The sequence below is a fragment of the Peromyscus leucopus genome, chromosome 17 (assembly GCF_004664715.2).
Source record: "Peromyscus leucopus breed LL Stock chromosome 17, UCI_PerLeu_2.1, whole genome shotgun sequence".
NCBI lineage: Eukaryota > Metazoa > Chordata > Mammalia > Rodentia > Cricetidae > Peromyscus > Peromyscus leucopus.
Window position 1 is genome coordinate 14,964,675 of NC_051077.1, and position 27,677 is coordinate 14,992,351.

The 27,677-nt window shown below is 38.1% G+C and overlaps 1 protein-coding gene across 1 annotated transcript in view; it reads left to right on the forward strand.

Moving 5' to 3' along the window:
• LOC119089191 (cell cycle progression protein 1-like) overlaps positions 1-27,677 on the forward strand; it is a 56,502-nt gene that overhangs the window by 21,114 nt on the left and 7,711 nt on the right. The window contains exons 12-22 of the mRNA XM_037211564.1: positions 333-426; positions 962-1,035; positions 4,770-5,044; positions 6,073-6,106; positions 8,578-8,641; positions 10,105-10,315; positions 12,505-12,673; positions 16,590-16,660; positions 17,353-17,470; positions 20,853-21,058; positions 22,055-22,274. Coding sequence (XP_037067459.1) covers positions 333-426; positions 962-1,035; positions 4,770-5,044; positions 6,073-6,106; positions 8,578-8,641; positions 10,105-10,315; positions 12,505-12,673; positions 16,590-16,660; positions 17,353-17,470; positions 20,853-21,058; positions 22,055-22,274 — 1,536 coding nt within the window. The remainder of the gene's footprint in view (positions 1-332; positions 427-961; positions 1,036-4,769; positions 5,045-6,072; positions 6,107-8,577; positions 8,642-10,104; positions 10,316-12,504; positions 12,674-16,589; positions 16,661-17,352; positions 17,471-20,852; positions 21,059-22,054; positions 22,275-27,677) is intronic.

The following is a 27,677-nucleotide window of genomic DNA, read 5'->3' on the forward strand; positions in this document are numbered from 1 at the left end:
GCAAGTCAAATTAATATATTCAGGTATGTATTTTAAGTGTCCTCCAGTTATGGGATATAAGTAGTAATTATGTATTCAAAATTGCCAGCGACTACTGTTGCTAATTTCTGTTTCTTCATTCCATTGTCAGTTTACATGATCACCCAATGAAATTAAAAATACACTTGATCTAGGCAGCACTGTGATTTTCCCTATTCAGTTTGTTTTTAAGTTTGCAATATGTAAATCTCTTATTTTTAAGAATACATGCTTATAAAGCAGAACATTCAGATTTTAGCTACAAAGTAATTAGGAAATATTCATGCAAATCACTACCATCATTCATTTTCCAGAATATATTTAAACATCTTCAACCTAAGGGTATTGACCATTTATCCGTGACCTCAGATCAAAGAAGCAAAACTATTATAAGTGGAGAAAAGGAAGGTAAGAAGTGTATGTCACATGTAAATCATTTGGAAGAATGTTTACTAAAGACAAGAGGAGTGATACATTCTGTCAGCTAAAGTGAGTTGCCTTTTGGATGTGTATTAGAGGAGTGTGCTGGAGCACACGGTGAACATCCTCCTCATGAAGTTTCAGTGACATTTTCAGTTTAGAGTGGCGGGACAGGCAGTGAAGTACAGCTACATTTTAAGTATGTTCAAAGAAGAGGCATGGAAAGTGGGAAAAGTAGAGTACAGTGAGTCAACGGAAGGAAGTTGGTGAGTGTAGAGAGTGGAAAAGTGAAACAATCTTTTGATACAGAACTGCAGAATATTGGGTCAGTGTGAAGTACACATGGAGAGGTTGTCTCCACTCTTCTTGTCTTACTCTCCATTGGGAGGGGATCATGGGTTGAAGTAAAGAATATTGCAGAGTTGTATTTTTGTTTATTATAGGTGGCTATAAATATGTGTTCAGCAAATGTACTAAATCGATGAATATATATAATTTTAAACTACAAATATTTGTTTTTCAGCAGAGCCAGATTTAGAAGTGTCATCAGGGGATAACCAAAACAGATGTTATGGCAGTGAGAGCAATCAGTCATCGGTATGTAGATATTTAAATCTAAGTATCTCTTTCAATATTGCTTTCTCTTTTAAATATTGTATAACAGAACAAGAGGAATTGCCTCATAATTTCTCTATATAACATATAATAATTTGACATACAATTTTAAGTAATTTAGACAGTTGTGAGTCTTAATATATTCTTTGAATCTACGATAACATCTGTAAACTTTATGCTCCATGAGTTCAAAAATTCAGAATCATGATTTTGTGTCCATTAATAGAACCTTCTTACATGATAAGGAAGGTGAAGTCAAATTTGAACCTTATGATTAAAGAGTTTAAACAATGTTCAAATTGAAGTCAATGGAGAAAACATGCAGAGCAATAAAAGTTTTAACTTGGAGAAGCAGAACCATACTCCAAGGAAGCATCATCAACATCACCCCCACCAGCACCACCAGCAGCAACAGCAGGCACTCCCACTGATACCTGCAAAGGCCAGCAGGCCAGCAGCCAGAATGAAGGCTTGACTATTGACATGAAGAATTTTGGAAACCAGGAGAGAAGACCTTCACCCAATGTAGTTGTCTCTGACATCACTCACATCTCTGAGGAGGAAATGAGAAAACTCAGCCAAGGACTGTCTGTCTCCCAGTCCTCTCTATCCTCAACTTCCTCTGCCCAGAGTTCTTTTCTCAGAGTGACAATGACTCTGCATGACCTCTACTATCCTGAGCTCTAGTTATAGTTCTTTATGGTGTTTTTAAAATCAGAGGTGTTGAATTTTATCAAATACTTTTTCCTGCATGTATTGGGATAATCACATGATTTGTTCCTAAAATTGTAATTGATTTCTAATTTTAAAGCATTCTTAGCAGGAGCCATGTGATTTCTTCAGGAGACAAAGCCCCAAAATATCACAAGTGTCTCTCCTTGTGGCAAAGCCATGGAGACCCTGACCCACTTGGCAAAGACCTGTGGACAGTTTGCTGCAAAATTCTGGGCATGACCCTGGGAACATATGTTACATGTTCTCCTTGCTTTCATCATACTAGCCATACTGCTGACTTGAATGAGTCACAGTAGGTCATAAAGTTTAATATTACACATTTACATAACTGTTCTGGAAAGAGTGATTTTAACCACAAGTGTCTTTGAGAAATGTTATTAAATAGATGATATTAGGAGTTAATGGGAACAGTCTAGGAACAGGAAGTGAAGCAGAATCATAGTAACCCACAGCTATCTCATTTCTAATAACTGTGCAAATACCACAAGAAATTAAGAGAGATGAATATAAGCATAAGGGATAAACAGTGCCAACTATTAAGAGTAAGTTTCCAAGTTATGTTGCCTATAGGATAAATGGGAAAACTTGCTATGTCCCCAGAGGAGATAGAGTAGTACAGAATGTAGAATGGATTTATCCATCTTTGGCTGGTGAGTTGATTGTGAGAACCCAGACCATACCAGATGTAAATATTAACCACTAGAGACAAATTCATCCTGCATGACACTGTAACTGCATATGCTGCCAACTGGGCACAGTGTTCTCCCTGTAGGTGTGCCCAGTTAGAAAAGTTCCTTTGTAGCTTGCAAAACTGCTTATGCTTCTAACAGTTGAGATAGAGATCAAAAAGGTAATGGCCAGTGGTGGGAGAGTTGGAGGATAGAAGGGAAAAGAAGCAAGGGACAAACCGGTAATTATTGTAATCATTTTTAGAACCTTAGGAAGTAATAACTGATTGTCAAACTGTTCATGCAAACCATTGAAACTGATGAATAAAAACAACTCAGGATATCTGGGGGACACTTGTTTGAATAAAAACAGGTATTCACATTGGCGCCTACTCCACATATCCGTCACATGTCATTGGACCCACCAGAAGCAAGGCTCCCAGCACATACTTGTGCTCTTAGAATAAAACTCAACTTGGTGGGGTCAGAGAGAGGGCTCTGCAGTTAAGAGTGCTTGTTGCGGTTGCAGAGGACCCGAGTTCAAATCCTAGCACTCATGTTCAGTGGCTCATAAGTATTTGTAACTCAGCTCCAGAGACCTGATGCCATCTTCTGGCCTCTGTATGCAGCTGCACACACACACACACACACACACACACACACACACACACACACACACACACACACACATGTAAAAATAAATCTTTAAGAAACTCCTCAATAATATGTAATCATATACTTCGGGATTCAGTTTGTCCAGAATTTTCACATTTATTTTTATAACATATTTTTCTCAGTTTATTATTGTAGTAGTTATTTCATTTTAATAAAATAAATGTGACCAAAGTACTTACAATCTGCTAACCCATTAAATGTTTGGTAGAATTCATCTGGTGAAGCAGCTAGCCTGTTTTATTTTTGTTTTTGGATAGAGGGTATTAAATACACTTTTTTAAGGCTAAAAAAGAATTTAAATTTTGAACAATATCACTTTTGTGACCATTGAATTGTGTTCATGTTAAAGGGTGGGGTGGCTTAATATTTTTATTCTATTTAATGATGATGTTTCACACAAGGATTCTACTGTTGAAGATTTAATTGTACTTTGTGGACACTGATGTCAGTGTTTATATAGAGGGAGAGTGTAGGGTCATAAAAAATCAATCTGGCTGTCCATTATAATGGAATACTATCTTCTGAAAGGTTTATTTTAGTATTTACAAACAATAAACTTATTTCAACCCAGTATAAGAAATTAGTGATTGTTATTAATCTTTTTTCTACTCTTTAGTAGATAGTAAAACATATTAGAATTGGACATAATGCAGATAGTTCACATAGATGTGCAATACTATCACCATATATACTGTCTTTGTTAGGGTTTCTATTGCTGTGAAGAGACAACATGACCACAGCAACTCTTAAAAAGGAAAAACATTTAATTGGGATGGCTTACCTTTTCAGAGGTTTAGTCCATTATTATCATGGTATAGCATGGCGGCATGCAGGCAGACATGGTGCTGGAGAAAGAAGCTGAGAGTCCTACATCTTGACCACAGGCAGCAGGTCTGAGACACTTGAACATAGGAGACCTCAAATCCCACACCCACAGCGACAGACTTCTTCCAACAAGGTCACACCTCCTAATAATGCCACTCACTATGAGCTTATGGGGGTCAATTACATTCAAACCACCACAGATACTTTGAATTAAAATGTAATAATTTTTCTTTTGTATTGTTGTCAATAGATTGTTGTTGTTGTTGTTTTGAGATAGGGTTTCTCTGTGTAGCCCTGGCTGTCCTAGAACTTGCTCTGTAGATCAGGCTGGTCTTGAACTCAAGACCTGTCTGCCTCTGCCTCCTGAGTGCATGGATTAAAGGCCAGCAGTGTTAATAGATTTTTGTCTTTATACAACGTTTGCCAACTGTAGTTACTGCACTTTTTATATGACACTTGTGGGAAACTTACTCATCTCTCTCTCTCTCTCTCTCTCTCTCTCTCTCTCTCTCTCTCTCTCTCTCCCTCCCTCCCAAGTTTAACTTAAAAGACTGAGTCTAAAGTCTACAAATTCTGGAAAATCAACTCCTACAATTTTGTTAGTACCTTTATTTTATTTTTTGATATTTTAATTTCTAGATGAAAAAGGATCAAAAAATGAAATGGGGCGGGGAAGGATGATATCTTAGTAGAGAATGGGGAAATCTTCATTTGTTATGGATGCTCCAAAATGTGACATTTCTAAATATGGGATTTTAACAAAAAATGCTAGCAACTGAGGAGGTAAGTTGCACTTGTGTCTTTTTGTTGAAGGTTGAAAAATCAAAGACGCATGCAAGGAATGGAGGAGACGAAGCAAAACACCCCTATGAAGCTGTTGTTTTTACTGCTACTGCTGCATCTACTGCTGCTGCTGCGGCTGCTACTGCTGCTGCGGCTGCTGCATCTACTGCTGCTTCTGCAGCATCTACTGCTGCTGGCGCTGCTGTTGTTGCTGTTTCCATTGTGGATGAACTGGTTCTACAGAGAAGATCTGGAGAAATCAATAACCAGAGAATTCTTATTATGGAGAATACAGAGCATGATGGGTAAGAGCATAATATTTAGTAGCAGATAACTGCGATTGTCCTATAAAAATTCTAATTTGGGATAATTTCCATATGACAAATTTTATGCTTTTACTAGTGCATAAAGTTATATTGTTAAGGATTTTATTCAAAAGGTAATAATCAGGGTTGTCATAATGGCTGGTTTTGTGTGTCAATTTGACTCAAGCTAGAGTCATCAGAGAGGAAGGAGCTTCAATTGAGGAAATGCCTCCATGAGATCCAACTGTAAGGCATTTTCTCAATTAGTGATCAATGGGGTAGAGTCCCACCCATGGTGGGTGGTGCCATCCCTGGGCTGTTGGTCCTAGGTTCTAGAGGAAAGCAGGTTAAGCCCTTCAGAGTTGGGCACTAAATTGCTACACTGTGCTAAATGCAAAATGATGTTAATGAAATAAAGTGTATTTTTAATGATGTCATCACCCATATACAAGATATTTTGTTATATATTACACTTAGATTGATTCTATTCAAATCTTTACGAGGTAAGAGGATTTTTTCCATTCTGATTTCATTAAGAAATGTAATAAAGTTTTTAGGATATTGTACATCACATGCTGTGCAGACAGAATTCTGAGATGTGAATTCTCTTCTCTAATTGACAAGCTGTTTGTATTTGGGCAAATTACTTGGTATTTCTTTGTCTAGATTGTTGCTTTAGAAAATGCCTAATGTATCCTTTATCTAATAAATTTGAAATTAGTTCAACCCATGTACAGTAATTAGAATATTGTACTGCAATTGCAAAGTCTGTCCTGAACATGTACTTCTTAATATTATTATTAAATTGTTTCCTTCATGTAAGGAGTTAATCCATTTTTCAAATAGATTTTAGTGTTTGTAAAAGTTTAATATTTTTTGAAAAGCATTACTCTTGTTTATTGTTGTCTATCAAAATGCAGAGAACATTAGTATTTTTCCTATATATACTTAATAAGTAGCATAGCCCAAATAGATAGCTTTCTATAAATAATTAATAGTTTCCTGAAATTAATTTGTGCTTTTTGTAGGCCCCGAAAGAAAACATCTAAGAAAAAACATAAGGTATTGTGAAGAGAATCAAAAGTACTTCTTTACTCACCATGTTATATAAAAGACAGTAAAATCTTATAAGACTCTAAGTTAAAATACATTATAAAACATAAAGTGAAGAAGTATAAAGAGCCCCAAACCCATAGACATCAGGAATCTCAACACTTATATGTGGAAGGCAGGGGGATTCCATGACTGTTGGTCCAGATGATAGTATATTGTGAGTTCTAGGCCAGTGTGGGGCACAGATAAAGACCCTGCCTCAAAAATATAAACAAAATAAAAGGTAAAGAGAATATGGATTCTTTTTGTCTAAAACCACCTGTTTGGAAATTATGTTTAAGAAAAAGTAGCTATTGAGAAAAGAATCCATTTTATTTTTAAATTTCAGAGGGTAACCAAGAGCAATGACAATAGGCTTTAATGTTTGAGGTTCTGGGGGACCTCACTGGCCAAAAACTCCAAACAAAGAAACCCATTTCTGGCACTGGCTTTTGAGTTGTTAGCTTCTGGTATCTAGAAGGGGTGTTGCTGCCATGTTATTGGGTAGCTCCATTTTAACTCTCTATGTGGAAGAGTCTACAGTAGTAGGTTTCCATATGCCTTTTTTGATAGGTCTTTAATATTATTTTTCCCTTTCCAAGTCCTTTCCTCCACCCTACCCTTTGCTCCTCAACCCCACTTTAACCCCTCCTGTTTAATTATTCTCTTGTGAACACTTTACACCTATGCTTTCTAGCTCTTTCCTTTAAAAGCACCTGGCCACTGCCCCTCAGTAAATCCCTGAGTTCTTTGGGTATTCCAAATTAAACATGCATACTTGAAATTCAAAGCTACTGTTCACAGATTAGAGGGAACATCTGGCATCTCTTTTTGGGTCTGGGTTACCTCACTCAGAATTTAGAATGGTTATCTCCAGCTCCATCCATTTACCTACACATTTCGTAATGATATTTGTGTTAATAGCTGAATAAATTTCCATTGTGCAAATGCACCATATTTTCAATGTCCACTCATCAGCTGATGGCCATTTAGGCTGTTTCCACTTCCTACCTATTGTGAGTAAAGCAGCAATGAACACAAATGAGCAAGTATCTTTAGAGCAGGATGTGGAGCCTTTGTGTGTATTCCAGAGTTGTATAGTTGGAACTTATGGTAAATCTATTTTTAGCTCTTTGAGAAACTTGCACACTAATTTACATAGTTGTTGCATCAGTTTGTATTCCCACCAGCAATGAATAGATGTTCCTGTTTCTCCATATTCATTTATAGGCCTTTGCTTTGTTGGCCTTAGACATTCTGACTTGGGTGAAATGAGTTCGCAAAGAAAACATAAGTGGCATTTTCCTGAAGACACCACCCTCTTGAGTCATAGAACATGACACAATGAAGCTGGCACGGATGGAAGCTTCATCCATTGTGGTTGACTTTCATAGTGCTGAAAGGTGCTATGCAGTCAACTATAGGAGAAATAGAGCCATCAGCCTGACTTAGCTGTGAACCCTCTGAACTACTACAGTAATGACTGGCCTGGCAAGCTAAGCTCACTGGTGCAGTAGTGGCATTAACGTCCTGGGAGCAAATAACTACTTTCTAAAAGGTTGTATTTAAAGTTTACTCCATGAGATGATGCCCATACCAGCACAATTACTGGCCCAAGAACTTTTGGCTAGCTGGGCCACTGGGTCATAGACCCTAAGGAAAACCTAATATCAGTATGCTGCTAAATGGACATACTACTAAACTGACTTCTAACAATTTGTAATGCTCACAGATCAATGTACCTCTCAACCTTCATCTAAGAAGCTTCTGTTTGCAATAGATGGTGTTTAACACAGTAACTCAAATCAGGCTATTGTGCAAAGGATAAGAGACTGCAGAATGCTCAACCTTAAACCTCAATCCCACTCCCAGTGCTCCACAGTCATTGCAGAAGAGGGTCAGACAGGGTATAAGAGCCAGAGGTAGTTGATGACTACAAGCAAACATTATTTTCTAAACACAGAAGGGCAGTTTCACATATGAACTCACAGTAGTTGTAGCAGCATGCATAAGACCTGGGTAAACTAAGCCAGCCCAAATCCCAACATGAAGGGGAGCATTAGCTACACAATCCCACCACTAGCTGTGAAGCCACTGGTAGGCACCAGTTTCTCGGAGAGACAGGTAGCCCCTGGTTGTGGAAGGTAGCACATGTAAGCGTATTTGGACGGTATGAATTGATCTTGAAGGGTTAAACAACAAGGACACAAGTTTAATGCGTAGGGAAGGAGGGTGAGTCTGGGAAGAGTTGGGGGAGGAGGTAAATATGATCAAAGACATTGTATAAAACCCTTAAGGAACTAATAAAATGTATTAATTTAAAAAAAGATTTCTCTTCAGGGGTTCCTTTTGCTTTGTTTATATAAAGCAAGTAATTGCTACTTTTGTATATTATGTGGTATGAATATCGAAGGTATTTTATAATAGTATTTATTTTTTAGGTAACAAAAGAAGTAAGAGCTATGGTTGAAGTAACTCAGTCATCTGAACCAGTCTCAGAGGATGGTGAGTTATTTAAATGCAAAAATACTTTAAAGTTAATTTTATTAGAATATGCATGCAAATCAGCTGTCTAGTCCCTTTTACTTTTCAGGGTTTTCACTATTCTAGATACTCCACATCCCTATGTAATCCTTCTTTTTTCTCCCTCCCTCCCTCCCTCCCTCCCTCCCTCCCTCCCTCCCTCCCTCCCTCCCTTCCTTCCTTCCCTCCTTTCTTTCTTTCCTCCTTCCCTCCCTCCCTCTTTCCTTTCTTCATTTCTCTCTCCCTCCCTCCTCCCCTCTCTTCCTCCCTCTTCCCTCTTTTTGTCCTTCCTTCCTTCCCTCCCTCCCTCCCTCCCTCCCTCCCACCCTCCCTCTTTCCTTGCTTGCTTATTTGCTTGATTCAGTAGGCATGAAATCTAGGTCCCATGAATAGTAGGCAAGTCTTCTATCCTCTCTAACCTTCATATGAATTTTATAATCAACTGCCAATTAATCCTGATGAGAACTTGGAGATTCAAGTTTTAATAATGGATCTTTGGACTCCTCAACCAGGTTTACCTCTTCATTTATATAAATTGGATTTAATTTTGTCAGAAATATTTTGTTGGTTTTTGAATATAAGTTTTCCAGATTTATCTGCATTTCAGGTATTTTAATAATAGCCTGATAGATAATTTTTTTTTTTAGTAAACCCAGGACCTTGGACAGTCTAGGCTAGGGCTCTCCCTCCCACTGAGCCACAACCTCAGTGCTACAAGTTCTCTTTGGTTTCCAAGATAGCACTTTGCTGGCCTCAGCGGATTCTTCCACTTTCAGTTCCCAAACACTAAGATTATGCAAATGGTCTCTTCTTGGCTGACTTCTTGAGTTCATTCTTTTGTGTCTTGGCTTAAAATCCCTCTTGCAGCAGGGAGCTGGGGCATTAGGAATTCATGGTTTTCACTACCTGAAGTCCATTGTCTTGAAAATTGCTTAAAGCATTTAATTTCTGGTTTATTTGTTTCATGTGCTAATGTTAATCAGTACCCTTTCCCCACATTAGTTAGAAGCAGATCACAGTATTTTTGTTACCTTTGTAGACGGTCTAGAGTCCTTTTTACCATTTGCCTAGCAGATTCATGCTCATGCATTATTTTCCAATGTTGCCATCTTTTCTTCTGAGATTTCTTCTTGTGCGCACTGAAGATAACTTTATGGATCACAGAACTCTTGTGTGTGTGTTTTATTTAACCATAGGTATCTGAATGGTCATTGATCTGTCTTTTCTACTTGACTTTACACTAGGAACATAGATCTAATCTGTTCTTTTTACAGAATTTAGTTTAATGTAATTTGCATCATAGACTTTCAGTCTACATCTGTGCAGAACGTAAATGAAAGGTGGTCAAAATGTATAGTTTTTTTTTTTTTTTTTTTTTTTTTTTTTTTTTTTACACAGACAAGGCACTAATGTATTTTATTTTGTCTCTCTTTTCCTTCATGCAGATTCTGGAAGTTCATTAAAAATTCAGGGATCACTTAATTCATACAATGCATTAGTAGATCTTCAAAAAATCAATGAACTACTTAGGAAAAAAAATGAAAAAATGGAAAATGAGAATAATGCTCTACAGAAGGAGATATCAGAAATAAGAGAGGAGAAATCAAAGTTAGAGGATAAAATAGTGGAACGGGATGAAGAATTACGGAACCTGAGGTATGACACCCTACTTTGAGAACTCTATGTTACAGATATGGAGTGGAGGGTCCTGTAAATTGCTGTTTTTCTCTCTAGAGTTTTGTAGGAGGAAAATTCTGTGTCTTATTGGATCTAGAAATTGTTGGGAATAATTAAACAAATTAATAATCATGGATATCACTAATAAATATATACTCTTTAAAATACCAGTTTCAATGTATATATAATAGACATCCTCTATTTTGAAAGTTCACTATTTATCACATAGTATTATTGGGGTAATTATTAAGGCAAGTCCACATAGTTAAAAAGGAGGTTTATTTTGGGGTAACTTACAGCTAGTAAAGGGGTTGGTTACAGGATTGAGGAGAGGTGAGGTACAGTCCAGTGGTGTTCTTTGGAGAACTCGGCTTGGTCTACCATCCAGTATCCAGGATCACCAGGAATCAAGAGAACTGGCACATCTGGATCTCAGTTCTTAAGCACTCCTGTCTTGGCTCTGCCCCAGGGGCTTGTCATAGGTAGGAGTATCTGTTACCAGAAGCCTCACTAGATGTAGTACTTCCTGGTCAAAGTTGGAACAGCTACCCACTACGTAGTACTGAGTGGAATTTTTATTGTATTGACTTAGCAATAATTCATCAAGTATTATCATTTAGTTAAACAATTTTCTCCAATTTTAATTATTTACTTTTGAGTTTATCAATATAGAATCATGTATTTCAAATATATGAAATTTTAAAATGTCTTTGATTAATATTTCTAAACATTTTTCAAGTAAGTTTATATCCATTTGTAATTCTACTAACAGAGCATGAAATGGCCATTTTAATAACCTGAAAACTCTTCCTTTAAAAAATACACTTTGTTACTGGTGTGCTGAAGATGAAACTTAGGTCCTTGTGCATGCTAACCAGGACTGAAAGTTACACAAATAACGGGCTTATTCTAAATCACCACACATCAAATAACATGTAAAATGGGAAAGAATTACTGGTTATTCAGCATCACTTTCATCTATAGATTAAAAAAAAAGATATCTTTATTTATTTATTTATTTATTTTGGAGACAGGGTCTCCCTGTGTATCCCTGGTTGGCCCAGAACACAGAGACCCACTTGCCTCTGCCTCCAGAACACTGGGATTAAAAGTACATGCCGTATAAAGTGACATGACTGCTCCAAGGTACGGTTGAGGGGAAGGTTTTTGTTGTAGATATGAGAGAGAGTATAGCCAGAGTCGTGTGGAGTAATCCAGAGCATGGAGAGAAAGTAGTACACAGAACATGACCAGTGCCCCAACAGGAGGAGTGAAGAGAAGAGTTGGAAAGGAGGACCAAGGAGAGGGAGCCAAGAGAGAGGAAGAAAGGGGTGGAAGAGAAGGAGGCATGAGACCTAGAGCATGCGGCCAAAATGCCAGGGTTTTATGGGAATAAGAAGCTGGGGGATGAGAAGCCCATGAGCTGGAGGAGTTCAGGGTAACAGGTGGGGTGAGAAGAGCTGAGAAGAGGAGCCGCAGGTACTGAGTGAGCCTGGAGACCATCACACACTTTGCTGTGCTCATAGGCACCACAGTTAACCATGTACCCCAGGTTTCTTTCGGATCTGAAATGACAACATGCCTGTGTGGCTGCTCTCTGTTGTGAAAGAACATGATATGTAACTATTCATGATTGTCTTACTCTAAGTGCAACTCTTAACTTTTTCATAAAGTACATAGCAATCAGCAAAGTAAGTTGAAATTGTTAAAAAAAAAAAACCCAAACAAACATAAAAAGCATAACTGGGGTTAGTCTCTATAATCTAGTCTTTTTTTTTTTTTTTAAACTTAAAATTTACTTGGGCTTATAATTGCATTTCTCTATTTTCTTTCCTCCCTCCAAACCCTCCCTTATACCTTTGCTTGCTCTCTTTCAAATTCATGGCTTCTTTTTATATATTATTATATAATATATAAATAATAATAATATATATTATTAAATATAACCCGCTCTGCCTGCAGAATGGTTAACCTAGTCTTATGTTATGAAATTTGAAATATAAGCCTAGAAAGTAAAAGTATCAAACAACATAAATTCATTGTTTTTGTTTTACATTTTTCCATATAATTTATTATGGTAATAACCTATCAAGATCAGTGTTGAACACTGGATTTTCTGACAAATTTAATTTCATGATAAGCACACTTAACTTCAGGTTTACTTTAAGGAAAGAACTCGAGGAGACAAGAAATATTCATTGCTTTTATAAGAATATTAAGAAACATTTACGTGAAAAAGAAAAACGACTCAATGAAAGAGCTGCAGTATCACAGCTTGAGTCACAGCTGAGAATGCGAGATTTGGAACTGAAGAAGGCAAGGGGCACCGTGAAGGAGGTAAACCAATTTCAAGTAAAACATTCGGCTCTTCACTCAGTCTCGCCAATATTACTTATACCAGCCCTCTGGTGAATTGATGTGTCTATTGTACTTAATGACAGGAATATGATCTGTTGAATATCTTTTGTCAATTTACATCATCAGCCAACCTCTCATAATCATATGCTCACAAAAACTTAAAACACCAGACATATCAGTAGGCAAGATATTATTGCATATCTATCCTAGTCATATATTTTTAATGTTATTTTTAACTTTTCTTTTAATTTTTTTATTTTCAATATTATAATATAATCATGTGGGGGTATTGTGTTCCCCAAAATATTGTGTACTCTAATAAATTTATCTGGGGTCAGAGAACAGACAGCCACTAGATACAAAGGCTAGAAAATGGTAGCACTCACACCTTTAATCCTAGCATTCTAGAGATAGAAATCCCTCTGGATCTCTGTGAGTTCAAGGCCACATTGGAAATAGCCAAGCATGGTGACACACGCCTTTAATCCCAGAAAGCCAGCCCTTAATCTCAGGGAGTGGTGGTAGAAAGCAGGAAGATATATAAGGCGTGAGGACCAGAAACTAGAAGGTTTTGGCTGGTTAAGCATTTGGCTGGTTCAGTTCAGCTGAGATTCATTCTGGATGAGGACTCAGAGGCCTCCAGTCTGAGGAGACAAGACCAGCTGAGGATCCGGCGAGGTGAGATAGCTGTGGCTTGTCCTGTCTCTCTGATCTACCAGCATGGACCCCAGTAACTGGCCTCGGGTTTGATTTTATTAATAAGTACTTTTAAGATTCCTGCAACATAATCAGATCATTTTCCCCCTTCCCTTTTCTATCTCCAAACTCTCCCATAAACCTCTGCCTACTCTCCTTCAAATTAATGGACTTTTTTTTTTCATTAATTGCTGTTACATGCACACACACACACACACACACAGAGGAGATGTAGTTGGTTTTTCTTTGGGTCATTAACCAGCTCTCAAATAAAGACACAGAGACTTATTAATTATGAATGTTCTGCCTTAGCTTGGGCTTGTCCCACCAGCTCTTTTCACTTAATTTAACTTGTTTCTATTCATCTATGCTTTGCCTCGGGGCTTTTTACCTTTTTTCATTCTGTATGTCCTATTTTCCTGCTCCCTTTGTGTCTGTCTGTCTGGCCTCTGGTGCCTTTCTTGTCATCTCCATTTCTTTCTCTCTTGAGCTTAAATTCCTCCTCCTACTTACTCTCCTTGCCTGGAGGTCCCACCTATACCTCCTCCCTTGCTATTGGCCATTCAGCTTTTTATTAGACCAATCAGGTGCCTTAGGCAGGCAACATGAAACAGCCACCTATCTTTACATAACTAAACAAATGCAACCCACTTTACATAGTTAAACAAATATTCCACAAGACAAACAAATGCAACACATCTTTACACAGTTAAAAAATATTTCACAACACACACATACATACACACACATACATACACACACACATCTACACATATGTAGATGCATATGTATATGTATATTCATATCTATCCCTAAATAGAACTGCTTAGTCTGTATAATGTTACTTGTATGCATGTTTTCAGAGCTGACTATTGGGTATTAGGTAACCAATTTTGTGTTCTCTGAGGAAGACTGTCTCTGGCATGTTCAGTATCCTTAGTCAACTGTAGTTCTTTGTGTGGGATTGAGGCCTCCCAGGCTTTCCTCTGTTCATGTTAGCATGTCCATTGTTGTTGTCACTGTTCAAGTCATAGGCAGTCATGTTGGTGAGAATTTCTGAGTGTGGCTCCTTGTAGTTGAAGTTTTCCTGTGTCCACACGGCTCCTGCAGCCGCTCTGACCCAAGTAAACACACAGAGACTTATATTACTTATAAACTGTATGGCTGTGACAGGCTTCTTGCTATGTAGCTCTTATATCTTAAACTAATCCATTTCTATTAACCTATAAGTTGCCACATGGCTTGTGGCTTACCGGTACTTTACATCTTGCTTTTCATGGTGATGGCGGCTGGCAGCACCTCTTGACTCAGCCTTCCTCTTCCCAGGATTCTCCTCTCTGCTTGTCCCGCCTATACTATACTTTCTGCCTGGCTACTGGCCAATCAGCATTTTATTTATCAATCAATCAGAGCAACACATTCACAGCATACAGAAAGACATCCCCAGCAGCTCCTGACATTACTAGGAGACACAATCTAATAAATTCTCTGATCCTCTGGCTCTTACAATCTTTCTACCCCATCTTCTGCAATGTTCCCTGAACCTTAGGTGAGGGAGTTTCTTTCTAGATGTGTCTACTGGGACTGGCTCCACAACTCTGCATTTTTATTGTTGTGGTTTTCTGTAAGGGAATATATGAAAACCACAAAGGTACTTGCATATCCATGTTTATTATGACACTCATTTACAATAGCTCAGATATGGAACCAGTCTAGCCGTCAATAAAGAGTTGGGTGGGTAAAGAAAATGAGGTACATACAAACTAATAGAGTTTTATTGGGATGTGAAGAGTGAAATTATAGAGATGGAGAGATAGCTCAGTGGTTGAGAGCACTGATTGCTCTTCCAAAAGACCCTGGTTCAATTCCCGGCACCCACATGGCACCTCACAACTGTTTGTTGCTCCAGTTCCAGAGGATCTGATGTCCTCATGCAGGTATGCATGCAGGCAAAACAACAATACACATTAATACATGGTGGAATTGTATCATTTTTAGGAAAATTAATAAAACTAGAAGTCATCATGCTACGTGTAAGCCCAACTCAGGATGATAAACACATGTTTTTCTCTAATATTCAGATTGCAGATTAGAAATAGAGGACCTGCTATGCATACACGGGGTGGAAGATTTCTAAAGGGGTATCAAACAACAACACGCATTACATATTTTCTCTCCTGTGGATATCTAGGGAACCTTGATGTCATAATAGAGTCCATTGGTTTCAGATTGGTCATGTTAGCTGGTGTATTGCTAATGAGCAACTTTGTCAAGGCGTGCCGTTTACATTGTGCGATATCATTCATGAGTAATGACAGCATTTAAGCCGTAGATGATCAGAAACGGATAATAGTATTGTTAATGAAATGAGTGAAAGTTTCACAAGATACTGGGATTATATTCTGGGGCTCTTGTCCCTATCCCATGGAAAATGCTGCTCCTTAAGAGATCAAATTTTATTACAAAACAAAATGCTAACACAATATTAATGCTATCAGCAATTTTGTATCACCACAGGTCATATAATCATAATCTGTGTGTATTCTATTTGAATCTGCTCAGTAACCCAGTGAGGTAGATACCGTCATCATGTCTATCTCAAAGAGACTGGAAAGCAGAATGTTAATGTGTTTATGAGGAAGAAACATGTAGTCATTGGTGGCACTTGATGTTGAGGCATCTGTGTAGATATTGCTGTCACCCCCTACTCTTCAGAGAAACAACTAAAAGCTGAGACGTCATGTCACTGTGGCACTTCACTGGCAGAGTTGTGGCCATTAACAGGTCTAGGAACTCTTTGTACAGTACTGATGATGTAGCATTCAGAATTACACACACACACACACACACACACACACACACACACACACACCCACCATGAGGGCCTTCCCTTTTCCCATTTCCCAAGCTATTCTATGTCTCTATACGATAACATACAGTTTAAATTTAAGAATAATGAATAATATATTTCAGTACTATAGAAATATCAAGATATGTTTTTATGATAAGAGACAGTATTACTTCAAACTTTGTGAGCTGCAATACTCAGCTATCTGGGCAGTTTCAAAACCAAGGTTACCACAAACAGCATTTTCAGAAAAGAATCTAGCTGGGTTCCCCAAGACTTCAGTGCATTATCAATTAATGGCCAGATTTATGACAGAATGTTAGTAAAATTATTTTCAACCATTTTTTTTAGTTGCAAGAAGCACAGGATCAATATATAAAAGCTCTAAAAACTGCCCAGAAGATGAAAGGTCACTTACAAAGGTATGTTTTAAAGTTAGCATTTGATATGACTTGAGTGTTCATATAGCAAGTAAGAGATGTGGTGGGGAAGTATGCCAGTTATGAGTTAGTATATTGCTATGAAGCCTGGGACATGTGCTTCGAGTCACTTGAAACACAATTCAGGGTTTATGAAGTATCTCAGTGGTAGAACATATGCTCACATGGATGACAGTCTGGGTTATTACCCTAAACAATACAAAAAGATTTAAAAAAAAAAAGAATCATGCCTGAATTTTGCACATTCTTACAAAGTAGGACTGGAAGATGACACAATTTCTAAATCACATACTTTTCAGATATGTCATAATTTCTGTAGTTTCTATTTCAGTTTTCTAAAACCATGTAGCATTGTGTGCAAATAATGTGTAAGATAAAGAAATAGGAGAAGTGGAAGGGGAGCAAGGGATGTAGGGCCAGGTCAGAAGGGGAGCCAGTGGCTGTGACAGGATACCTGCGACACAAAAGCAGAATGGGGGTAGGGGGAGGAAGTCATTCCAGCTGGGAGAAGGAATGGGGACAGTGGCTAAAGACAAGAGAGAGCAATGTTTAAGGATGTGCATGTCTACAATGCAATAAAAAAAATTGTGAGCTAAATTACAAACCATTTAAAGCTGGGTGGTACTAAAGAATGAGTCTCTGAGAATAACCATTTGAAAACATGCATTTTTTAGGATTGAACAGGAACATTCTGAGTTAAAAGTTAAAGTAAAAGAGCAAGCTAGGCAAATCAAAGAGCATTGTGGATGCCTGCAACACTCATGTCTAAAATCGGAGCAAAATGAAATATTGGTAGGTCCGTCTCATTAATTTCTGTCATACCAAAATGCATTTTCTTCCCTAATAACATATGATAATATTGTAGGGAGTATATTAAGTATCTCATTAAGAAGATATCTGTTGTGTTCTTATTGACTCTGCTGGCTACTCCTGTGCTTTAGTCACCACGACTTTCCACGAGAAGCTGATGTAATAGAATTGATGACTTTGGTAGCAGTTGGTTATGTCGCAGAAAGGATTTTGGAACAAAGCTTTCCCAAGGTCATATATATGCATATAGAAAGTGTTCAGAAGAAAACAGTTGATAATCTGTTCTTCATAGACAATTCCACTATTACAAAAGGAAATAAGGTGAAGTGTACTGGTCAACATCAACTGGTGAAAGTTCCCTTGATCCACCAACCTGAACAGAGACAATTACACTCCCCCCTAATACTGGAATCATGATAGAACTACTTCCAGCAAAGAATTTTCGGGAGTAAAGTGCTTAAAATCACACCATGTCCTGGCAGCTTATTAGAGAAACTTCTTACTCAAAGGAGTAATTGGGCTTTCCAAATCTTAAGGCGACCTGTATGGATGTAAACATGGAAAGCATGTAAACACAGGGATCTTCTCCATAGAAACAGGCCTAGGGGGCCAGAAAGAATTATGCCCATTCATTTTATTCAAAGAGCAGTATGTTTGTTTTATTAAAAACTGTTTTAAATGATTTTAAAATTCTTTATTTCTTCTTGGAGGTAAGGACAATGAAGATTTATTGGAATATTGAGAACAGGCTCAGGATGTGCCTCAGTCATCGAGTCCTGGTTTAGTATAGATACCAGGCCCTAGGTTCAATTCCCCCACCCTCCCTACACTGAAAAAAAAAAAAAACCCAGTCAACTCAAAGTTGCCTTTTGCCTTTAAAAATCAAATCATTGAAGTCAGATAAAAGCTCTGGTTTTTTTTTTTTTTTTATTTAAGCCAGATATTTTCAGCTCTTATTCTTGAAAGCGCAAATCCCCTTACTCACTGTTCTTAACTTGTCTAACTTGGGGAATCTTCTAGCAGGTGCATTTCCCTGCTTGTAGAACATTGCAACCTCAGGGAGCCTTGTCCTAGTGTCTTATTTTCTATTACTCCACCTCTTACTAACAGTGCTCGTCTTCAATCAGTTACTGTCTCTACCGACTGCATTTGACCTCACAGGGCACCACCTGCATGGTGCAACTTGTTTCTGGACCATTTCAAGGCACTCCTTTTCTCTGATAAATCATCCATAGAGTCATGACTTAAAAGAGCTTTCTTTACCATTGTTCTTGGGTCCAGATGGGGCTGCAGTAACTAGACCACAGGTGCTGTGGATATCATTCTATATAAATAAAACACTGATGGCCAGTGACCAGACAGGAAGTATAGGTGGGACAAGGAGAGAGGAGAATTGGGGAAACAGGAAGAAGGAGGAAGAGACACTGCAGCCACCGCCAGGATAAGCAGCATGTAAAGACGCCGGTAAGCCACTAGCCACGTGGCAAGGTACAGATTTATAAAAATGGGTTAATTTAAGATAAAAGAACAGTTAGCAAGAAGCCTGCCACGGCCATACAGTTTATAAGTATTATAAGCGTCTGAGTGATTATTTTATATGTGGATTGTGGGACTGTGGGGCTTGGTGGAAGCTGGAGAGAAGCCCTCTAGCAACACACAGATTTAGACTGTGACCCAGAAAATAGAACTCCTCTGAATAAGCCATTTACAGCCCATGTAACCAACACTCTGCTGGACTCCTACCCCCACCCCACCCCCAAGTCCACAGTAGGAAAGAGAATGCAAGGCACTGAGGGCGGCACTCACGCAGTCTTGAAACTTCTCTGAGACTGTTCCCTGGCCTTGGCGTCATGGTCCAGTTCTCTGTTATGGGGGTTCTGCCTTTCCTGAGAAACAGACTGCACTTGCAGCCGGGCATTTTCTACCTTGAGCTTCCTCTCTGCAGGACTCCCAAGGCTCAACCAAAACCTTCACTCTGTTTTAGCCTCTCCTTAACATAAGCTAGCAAGTAGAACTTTGGTTACATTTCTCTTTAGAATTTTGAGTCTATTGTAGATTTTTTTTTTTTGTTTCAGTCATTCTAAGAGGCACCTTTATAAAATTTTTTAAACATGATTTTATATCTTTTAAATTATGTGTATTTGTGTGTTGTGTGGGTGTGTGCAAGTGAGTCTAGCACCTTTGGAGTCCAGAAGAGGGATCCAGTTCCCTCAGAGCTCAAGTTACAGGTGTTGGTGAGCCATCCAGTATGGGCACTAGGAACTGAACTCAGGTGGGCTGCAGGAGCAAAATGCACTCTCCATGACTGGGCCATTTCTCCAACCCCACAAATCATTTTGGATTAGCTCTTCATCGTGGGCTGCCAGTGAAGCTGTATTCAAATAAAGCTTAAAAACTACTTAGGGAATGTGAAGCTTTATGAAGACATAGCAAAGGGCCTTGCATTTCTGGTCTTGGCTTACACTTTAGACCTTGTGTTCTCCGTGATACCCTTTATTTGGTCTTCTCTTAGAAGGCATTTATTTTAGCATTATTTGGTAACTGGGCATGTGGAAATTCTACACATTAGAAATAACACATTTTCATACAGCACATCCTGTTTTTTTCTATTTGACAGTCTGTAGCTCCTTTCTCATGACACTTTTGCTTTTGGCTGTGATGCAACAATCTTTTTCTTTTTCCGCCGATCTCTTTGAAGGGCATGAATCTCAGTAAACATTACCTCATAAGCCCAAGCACCTTTCATTTCTAGTGTATGTTTCTCATGTTCTCAAATACTCCTTAAATTAGACTCCCCCATTGTTAGTTTTGAGCTGAGTTCACAAATGTTTGAACTGTCTAGTTACACAAACAGTTATGTGAGAACAGTCCCAGGAGGATCACTTAGCTCACAGTTAAGTACTTTCCCAAGAAGATGGTTTCAATCCCCCGCCACATACATACAAATGCACAAAAATGAATGGAAATAGTTAAAATTCAGATTTATTATGATGGATATTGATATTTTTTAAATTAAAAAATTATTTTTATTATTTTATGAGTGGTTTATTGCATGCATGCATGTATACCATATGCAAGCCTGGTGCCCACAGAAGCCATAAGAGTGTGTTGGATCCCCTGGAACTGGAGTTAGGAATGGTTGTGAGTCACCATGTGAATCCTGAGGACCAAACCCAGGTCCTTTACAAGAGCAGCAAGTGATCTTAGTCACTGAGCCATCTTTCCCATGCCTGATGATAAATATTTCAAACAAGAATTTAAAACTGCTATTTGAATCATTTACTCAAAAGTGAAACTATCAAATGTATGGTAAATATTTGAGTATTTTCTCTAAATATATTGTTTCAATTTGCTTTCAACTCAGGCAGGCGCTCAAGAAACTTCGGGGGAATTATGTGAGAACAGCATTTCTCCAATGAATCAGACAGGAACCCGAATCCAAAGTCTGAAGTCTGAACCCTCCCAAATGAAAACTATACAAGACTCAAATATGAGAGCCCTGAAAAGTTATGAGCAACAGTGCATAGAAGAATTAAGGATTAGCAATGCATTGTTATATGAACAATACAAGTGAGTAACACCAAAGGATTGCAGAAAAGAGAGCAACCCTGACTTTTCTACAAGACAAAAATTTCAGTGAAATAATCATGGAGATCAGTGGGTGCAAAAGCAAGCTAGCAAAATAGTTTTGGAAAATCATCTTAGATAGTACAATACTCATCTTCAAAATATTATTCCAGGGCAGACTAGATCATATCGTCCCTTCTGATTAAACATGCAATTCTCTCCATTAATATTCCGACATAGTTGTTTGAGATAAGTTAGCTTGGACTTGCCAATAAACAGAAACAGTAGAAGTCTGGGTGCTGTTTGGAAGGATGTAATGAAACCCTAGGCTAACTACTCTTCTTGTCCACAGTCTGGGGCTTCCTAAACTAGCTTTCCTTGACTATTCCTTTAGGTGTTAGCACTAATTATGGCCTATTGTCCAGTGCTTAATTTCACCCATGTTCTATACTAATGTTGAAACCAAAAGCTTAGAAATGTCTTTGAGGAGATTTCCTTTTAACCTCCTCAACTACTTGTTTACTAAATACAAGTATCCCTAAAAGAACTGCTATCTTAATCATACATATTTAAGGAATATAATATGATTTTTAATAAGCTTTATTAGTGAATTTGTTATTATAACCATATATGTTAGCATACCCATAATCCCATGTTGCTACCTTTTGAATTAAAGTATCTCTGCGCTGACTTTAAGGATTATAGATGTAGGGTCCTCCCAGAGGGCAGCATTTTTACCTGTGAAGTCATATGTCTTTGATAGCCTTGTCTCTACTTCTGATATTGTTTGGTATACTTAGAATTTCTCTAGAAATACAAGTAATCTTTTGGAATAACTTGAAACCTATAATTGTATGCACGGCAAACATGCTCTTACACACTTTTCAGTGTTAAGATTCTCTTTAATGAGGAAATTCTGTGCATTCTTATGGTGCCTTTAAAATAAAAGGAGAAATTTATGGATAGATGAGATATATATTATGGTGTACACCCTTTCAGTCTTTACAGGAATAAGAGTCTAGATGAATCCTGCACACAAGTTCGCATCGTGGTAGAGCAGGACACATCTCCTCTGAAGACATCAGAAACCAGGTTTCCTCTTGAGAGCCCTTGTGTGGCAAGCACTTGCCCTCGCAGAAACGTCTTCCCATGTGAAAACATTGTTCTCCCAGGAAACCCAAGGTCTACTAATGGCTGCCTGCGAGGCTGCCCAATGATGGTATTGTCATTTCCTCTGTTTGCAAACTTGTGACAGAATCTTTGTTTTTAATTTCACGTATCACCAAATTGCTTATTTAGCGTGCATATTAAGTAAGTGTACAATATGTATTAATTACGATAGAAAGCAAAACACGCATTTTTCTAAAGTGCGAAGAGTCTGTGTTTTCCCATTAGATTAAAGAACTGTAATGGAACAGTGAGGTTTCAAGTGTTGTTGAAAAGCTATACTTACATGGTTTCAAAGTGAATGTAACTGGGGGCAGACTTTGAGGCATCTGAGGACATTTCTAGGTGATTACAGCTTGATTGGTCATTACAGTGCTTGAAGTGTTTCCCCACAGATTCCTAGATCTACAAACTTATCATGAGTGTATTACCAGCATCCAAACACTTCACCACATAAGGGTGTTTATAATTTAAAGTAACTTGAAGTAGTGCTTTTAATGCAGGAACTAGATGAAACGAAAACCAAAATCAACTCTTTAAGAACTAGTTTTTTCCATTTTTCTTAAGCAGGAAAATATCCTTAATTGTGATTTAACTTGAAGCATGCTTGTATCAATTTTTAAACATATATTTATAGCTCCATAGTTCTTGTTAGTATTACATTATCTATAAATAGTATAACTAAGAAAACGCTTGAGTTTCTTAAAGTAAAGGTCGCTCATGCCTCTGTATTTCACCCTCGTTTGAATGATGGGTGACAAAGATGTCAGTGATACCAATAGCCTTTAAATAAAAGCAACTATCATTCAAAATTACTTATAGTTTCTATGTCCAAGGTACTATATAAAAGTGGATGCTGCCTCACCACTGCCCTACTCACCAGCTGTATGAATGTGTTCATCGTAAGTGTCCATGTCTGAGAATCTAAGAATGGCTTTCACATGACCAAATGGGCAAAGGAAAAGTTCAAGTATACTTGTCCCAGTATGAAATATATGCCTACGTTTGAGCACCTCACCCAAGAGAAATAACATAAATAGAATGCCCATTTCAATGAAATGTGAACAGACTAGGGGTAGTTTTTATTGGGTGTCACTGTTATTAGAACACTGTTTTGGCTGGTACACAACAGCTTATAGCTCTGATGGTCTTTTCAGCATCTTAATGCACAGGAAAGGTATTTAAGCACATGTCTAATGACACCTAACACTTTTTTTAGGTGCTTCAGACAACAAATTTCAGGGTTCTTAGACAGCATTACAGTTAAATACCTAAAAGGAAACAAATATAATAATTGGTTACATATACAAATTATATAAGACCTTAGCTAGCTGATTTTGAAATTATTGTGTTAGTTGGGTATCATGTATTGAATACGTCTGTAAATTAAAAATATTATATATATATATATTATATATATATATATATATATATATATGAGTGTGTTTACCTGCATGTGTGCATGTGTACCGCACCATGCATGCCTGGTGGCCCCAGACACCGGAAGAGGGTGAGTCCCTTGGAACTGGCGTTAGGACTGGTTGTGAGCTGTCATGTGGATGCAGAGAACTAAAACAGGGTCCTCTGCAAAAGCAACAGTGCTCTAAGCTACTGAGCATCTCTGTATCTGCATACTTTTTAGTGGCCTAAATATAAAAAAGTCCTTTGTATTTATTAGAAAATTTACAGAACATTGTTTTTCAAGAGTGACAACTTGGTGTGTAAATGGTGACTTGGTACTAGGAAGATTTGGGGTGCTAACTTCCCCTAAAGTATTTTTTTGGAATAGAAGGCTGATTATTGTTAAGTAGTTTATTTTTTAGATAAACTGATGATTAGATTACTTTAAACTGAACCTAATAGTCATATATGATTTATATGCCTTTCTTGTGGAGTATTAGTTAATCAAATCATACTATCCTTTGTGAGAGATTAAAAGCAATTATTTTTTCCACACAGGAAGACATTTATAATAGTCACTGTGGAGCCCCTTCGAAGTGCTATTATGTAATTGTCATTTACCAATTCTTAGAGTTAGAGTGCCTTCTGTAACTGCTAAATTTCTATTAAGAAAATAATAGCTCAAAATATACCAACATGTTCCATAAAACAATAGGAAAGAGAGGGTTTTGAGGTAAAGAGTGTGAATCTTGGATAAGAGATAAATGTCACTAAGTGTGCATCAGAACACATCAACGGAACAAGACATCTACATGATCTTATGGGGAGAAGAAAATTATTTAAACAGCAAGCAACTGATAATCTCTTTACCAGATTTACCAGATAAGAAAATAAGACTTAGCCTGCTGGTCAACACCCCAATGCTGAATTTCTACCCCCACCCCTAGAAAGTCACTACAGTCAGAGTTACATCAATGAGAATCAACACAAAATGGATAAACATAACCAGCTTAATGGCTTCTAAAGTCATTGCTTATGAGGACCGACCTGGGAGAAATAAACATATAAATGTCAGTAATGAGTGCAGGTTGCAAATGTGGGTTAGGGAATCTGAGGCAAAGCTTTGAGAATTAAGGAACTCAAAGAATTTAGCAAGAGAAATAGAGAAGAACCCAACTAGACATTAAGGGCTGCTTCATGTAGAAATGAAGGAAGGGGTGCTGGGAGTGTTGGGGTCCATAGACGTTTCCTAGTGAGATCTGAGCTTGCTTTACACAGCAGGGCTGCCTTAGGAGATGGCTTGTGTAGCTAGAGTTTTCCTGCCTTGCCCACAGTCAGGACAAATCTTTGTCACCCGCCAGTCCCACAGCCACTCAGACCCAACCAAGTAAACACAGAGACTTATATTGCTTACAAACTGTATGGCCGTGGCAGGCTTCTTGCTAACTGTTCTTATAGCTTAAATTAGTCCATTTCCATAAATCTATGCCTTGCCACGTGGCTGGTGGCTTACCGGTGTCATCACATGCTGCTGGTCATGGCGGCGGCTGCAGTGTCTCTCCACCTCAGCCTTCTGCTTCCCACAATTCTCCTCTCTCCTTGTCCCACCTACTTCCTGCCTGGCCACTGGCCAATCAGTGTTTTATTTATTGACCAATCAGAGCAATTTGACATACAGACCGTCCCACAGCACTTCCCCTTTCTTTTTTTTTAAAAGGAAGGTTTTAACTTTTACACATCTCCAAAGTCAGCTTGGTATATTTGGGAATTTGGGCGTAGCTTCTCTTACTACTTCCGGCTGGAGGGGGGCGCTGTATCTTATGGGGACACAAAGAAAATTTTAGGATCATGGAGTAGTCCGTGAGACTGTATTGTCTGAGCCAGTTGCCTTGAAATGATTCTGGATGTTGGATCATCTGGGCCATGGTGTCATCAGAGACCTTTCAGGTGGTCTTGGCTGGTCAAACCTGATGTATCTTAATCTGGAACAAATCCATAGCCTCTGGCTTTCTGTGGAAACAAAAGCAGAGCCTCCTTTCCAAAGCAACATATCCTTACATCCAAATTTTGAAGTTAAGGTACCTTTAAAATACACATTTTGGCATAACTCAACAGCTTTTGCAATCAAATGTTTCTCTTCAGTTACGAATATCAAAGAGAACATAATCCAGACTCTCTGTGTGGTAGCCATCTCTATGTGGCTTATGTTTTATATTACCTTGAGCCTATTGCTTTAAACTGCAGCCTTCTAAGCCTGAAACGGCGCTGTGGCTGCTGGCTCCTCCCACTTCAGCTTCCCAACATGGCGGTGGTACGTTTTCCGCCAGCTCTAGGAGTCATCCTGGGTCTATGCTTTTATCAAAGCAGCGTGTAGCCCAGAAACCTCTTTTTGTTTTGTACTAGCAAAGGCTAAATCCACTATGCAGCTTAATGTGCCACTTGCAGAGGCCTCATTCCCGCCATACTGCAGGTCAAGCACACACGCCAGGAACCCGCCAGTAGCTCAAACCGGCAGCTGCTGCTCATTTGAGAGAGACAATTAGGAAGCTGTTTTCAGTTCTGTTTTAGAATCTTTTCTCAGGTTTTAGGTAGAAACTCTTGCCAACACGGTTACATCTACAGGCTTGACCACATGCATGGTTACCAGGTGTTTGGGATGGTCTACACTTGGCTGTGTTGTGGGGAGATCCTTTGCTCCATCCCTTGGCATTTCTTTAAAAGCCCTTTAGCAGAGACAGAAGGGTGTAATAGTGTATGTGACTGGAGTCCCAGTGCTTGGAAGGCAGAGATAGGTGGATCCCTAGAGCTTGCTGGCCAGTCAGTCTGGCAATTACTGAGATCCAGGTTCAGTGTGAGACCATGCCTCAAAAAATAAGGTGAAAAGGTGAATGAGGAAGATACTGGACACCAATCTCCAGCCTGCACACACACACACACACACACACACACACACACACACACACACACACACACAAAGTCAGGGTGATGTAGCAAAGCAAAAGTTATGGGAAAAAAAGAAAGAAAAGGAAAAGAAAACAGAAAGACTTGAAATGCCCTTGTTGACTCTCAACATTTTTCATTACCATTGTTATGACTGAAGATCTGATGTTAATGTAAAAGCTGGTGTTAGGTAATGAAAAACAGGTTTTTCTGTTGACACTGCACCCTACCAAACATTACAGTTCAATGGGATGTGAGTAAGAGGGTGATGGCAAAACCGTGTGAATCAGGCACAGCTATGCTTGAATGCACTATGGAGAGGATGAGGCTTACAACAAAGCTTACTAGCCACAGATGAAAACTAGGCACTCCCAGAGAATGCTTATAGAGAATGAGTGTGCATATCCCATTCAAGTCACACAAGGATAAAAAAAAAATACATTGAGAATAAGACAATGGTTTTCCGAAAATATAAATTACCTAGTAAGTTATGCCTTAAATAAACCTGGACTACCTACAACTATTAAAATGCTTCTAAGGTATGTTTTTACTAGACTGTAAATGCAACCATACTTTAATTAAAAAAAATCCTTATTAGTGAAGTCTTGCATTTTATCAAATACATTTTAGTAATTTAAAGAACAACAAAAAAGAAAAATATAAATTAATTTGAATATATAAATTTTATTATAGAAAACCATTACACACTGAAATTAACCATGTCCAGTCTACACATCTCAATGAAGCAAATATATTCTTATGCATGTATCCACCACCCAAACCAAAAAATTCATGGTAAGAGTTAACTCTTTAAAGAAAAGCCATTGAAGAGGTTATAAAGCTAATTGTTTTTCTTGTTTCAAATATATCATGGATTTTTTATGTTTTATTTATATTTTAGTGGTGGATAAGTACATAAAAATCTACTTGATAGCAAGAGTGTAAACTCCAATATGATGGTCCACAGTTGCAGGATAGCTATTCTGACTGTATTTACTGAGATGTGTATACTTTGGGTCTGGCTAATTTTGCTGTATTTTTTACTTGTAAGGTTTTTATAATAAAGTTTTAATTAAAGTAAATCAGTAGGGAGCTGGAGAGATGGCTCAGTGGT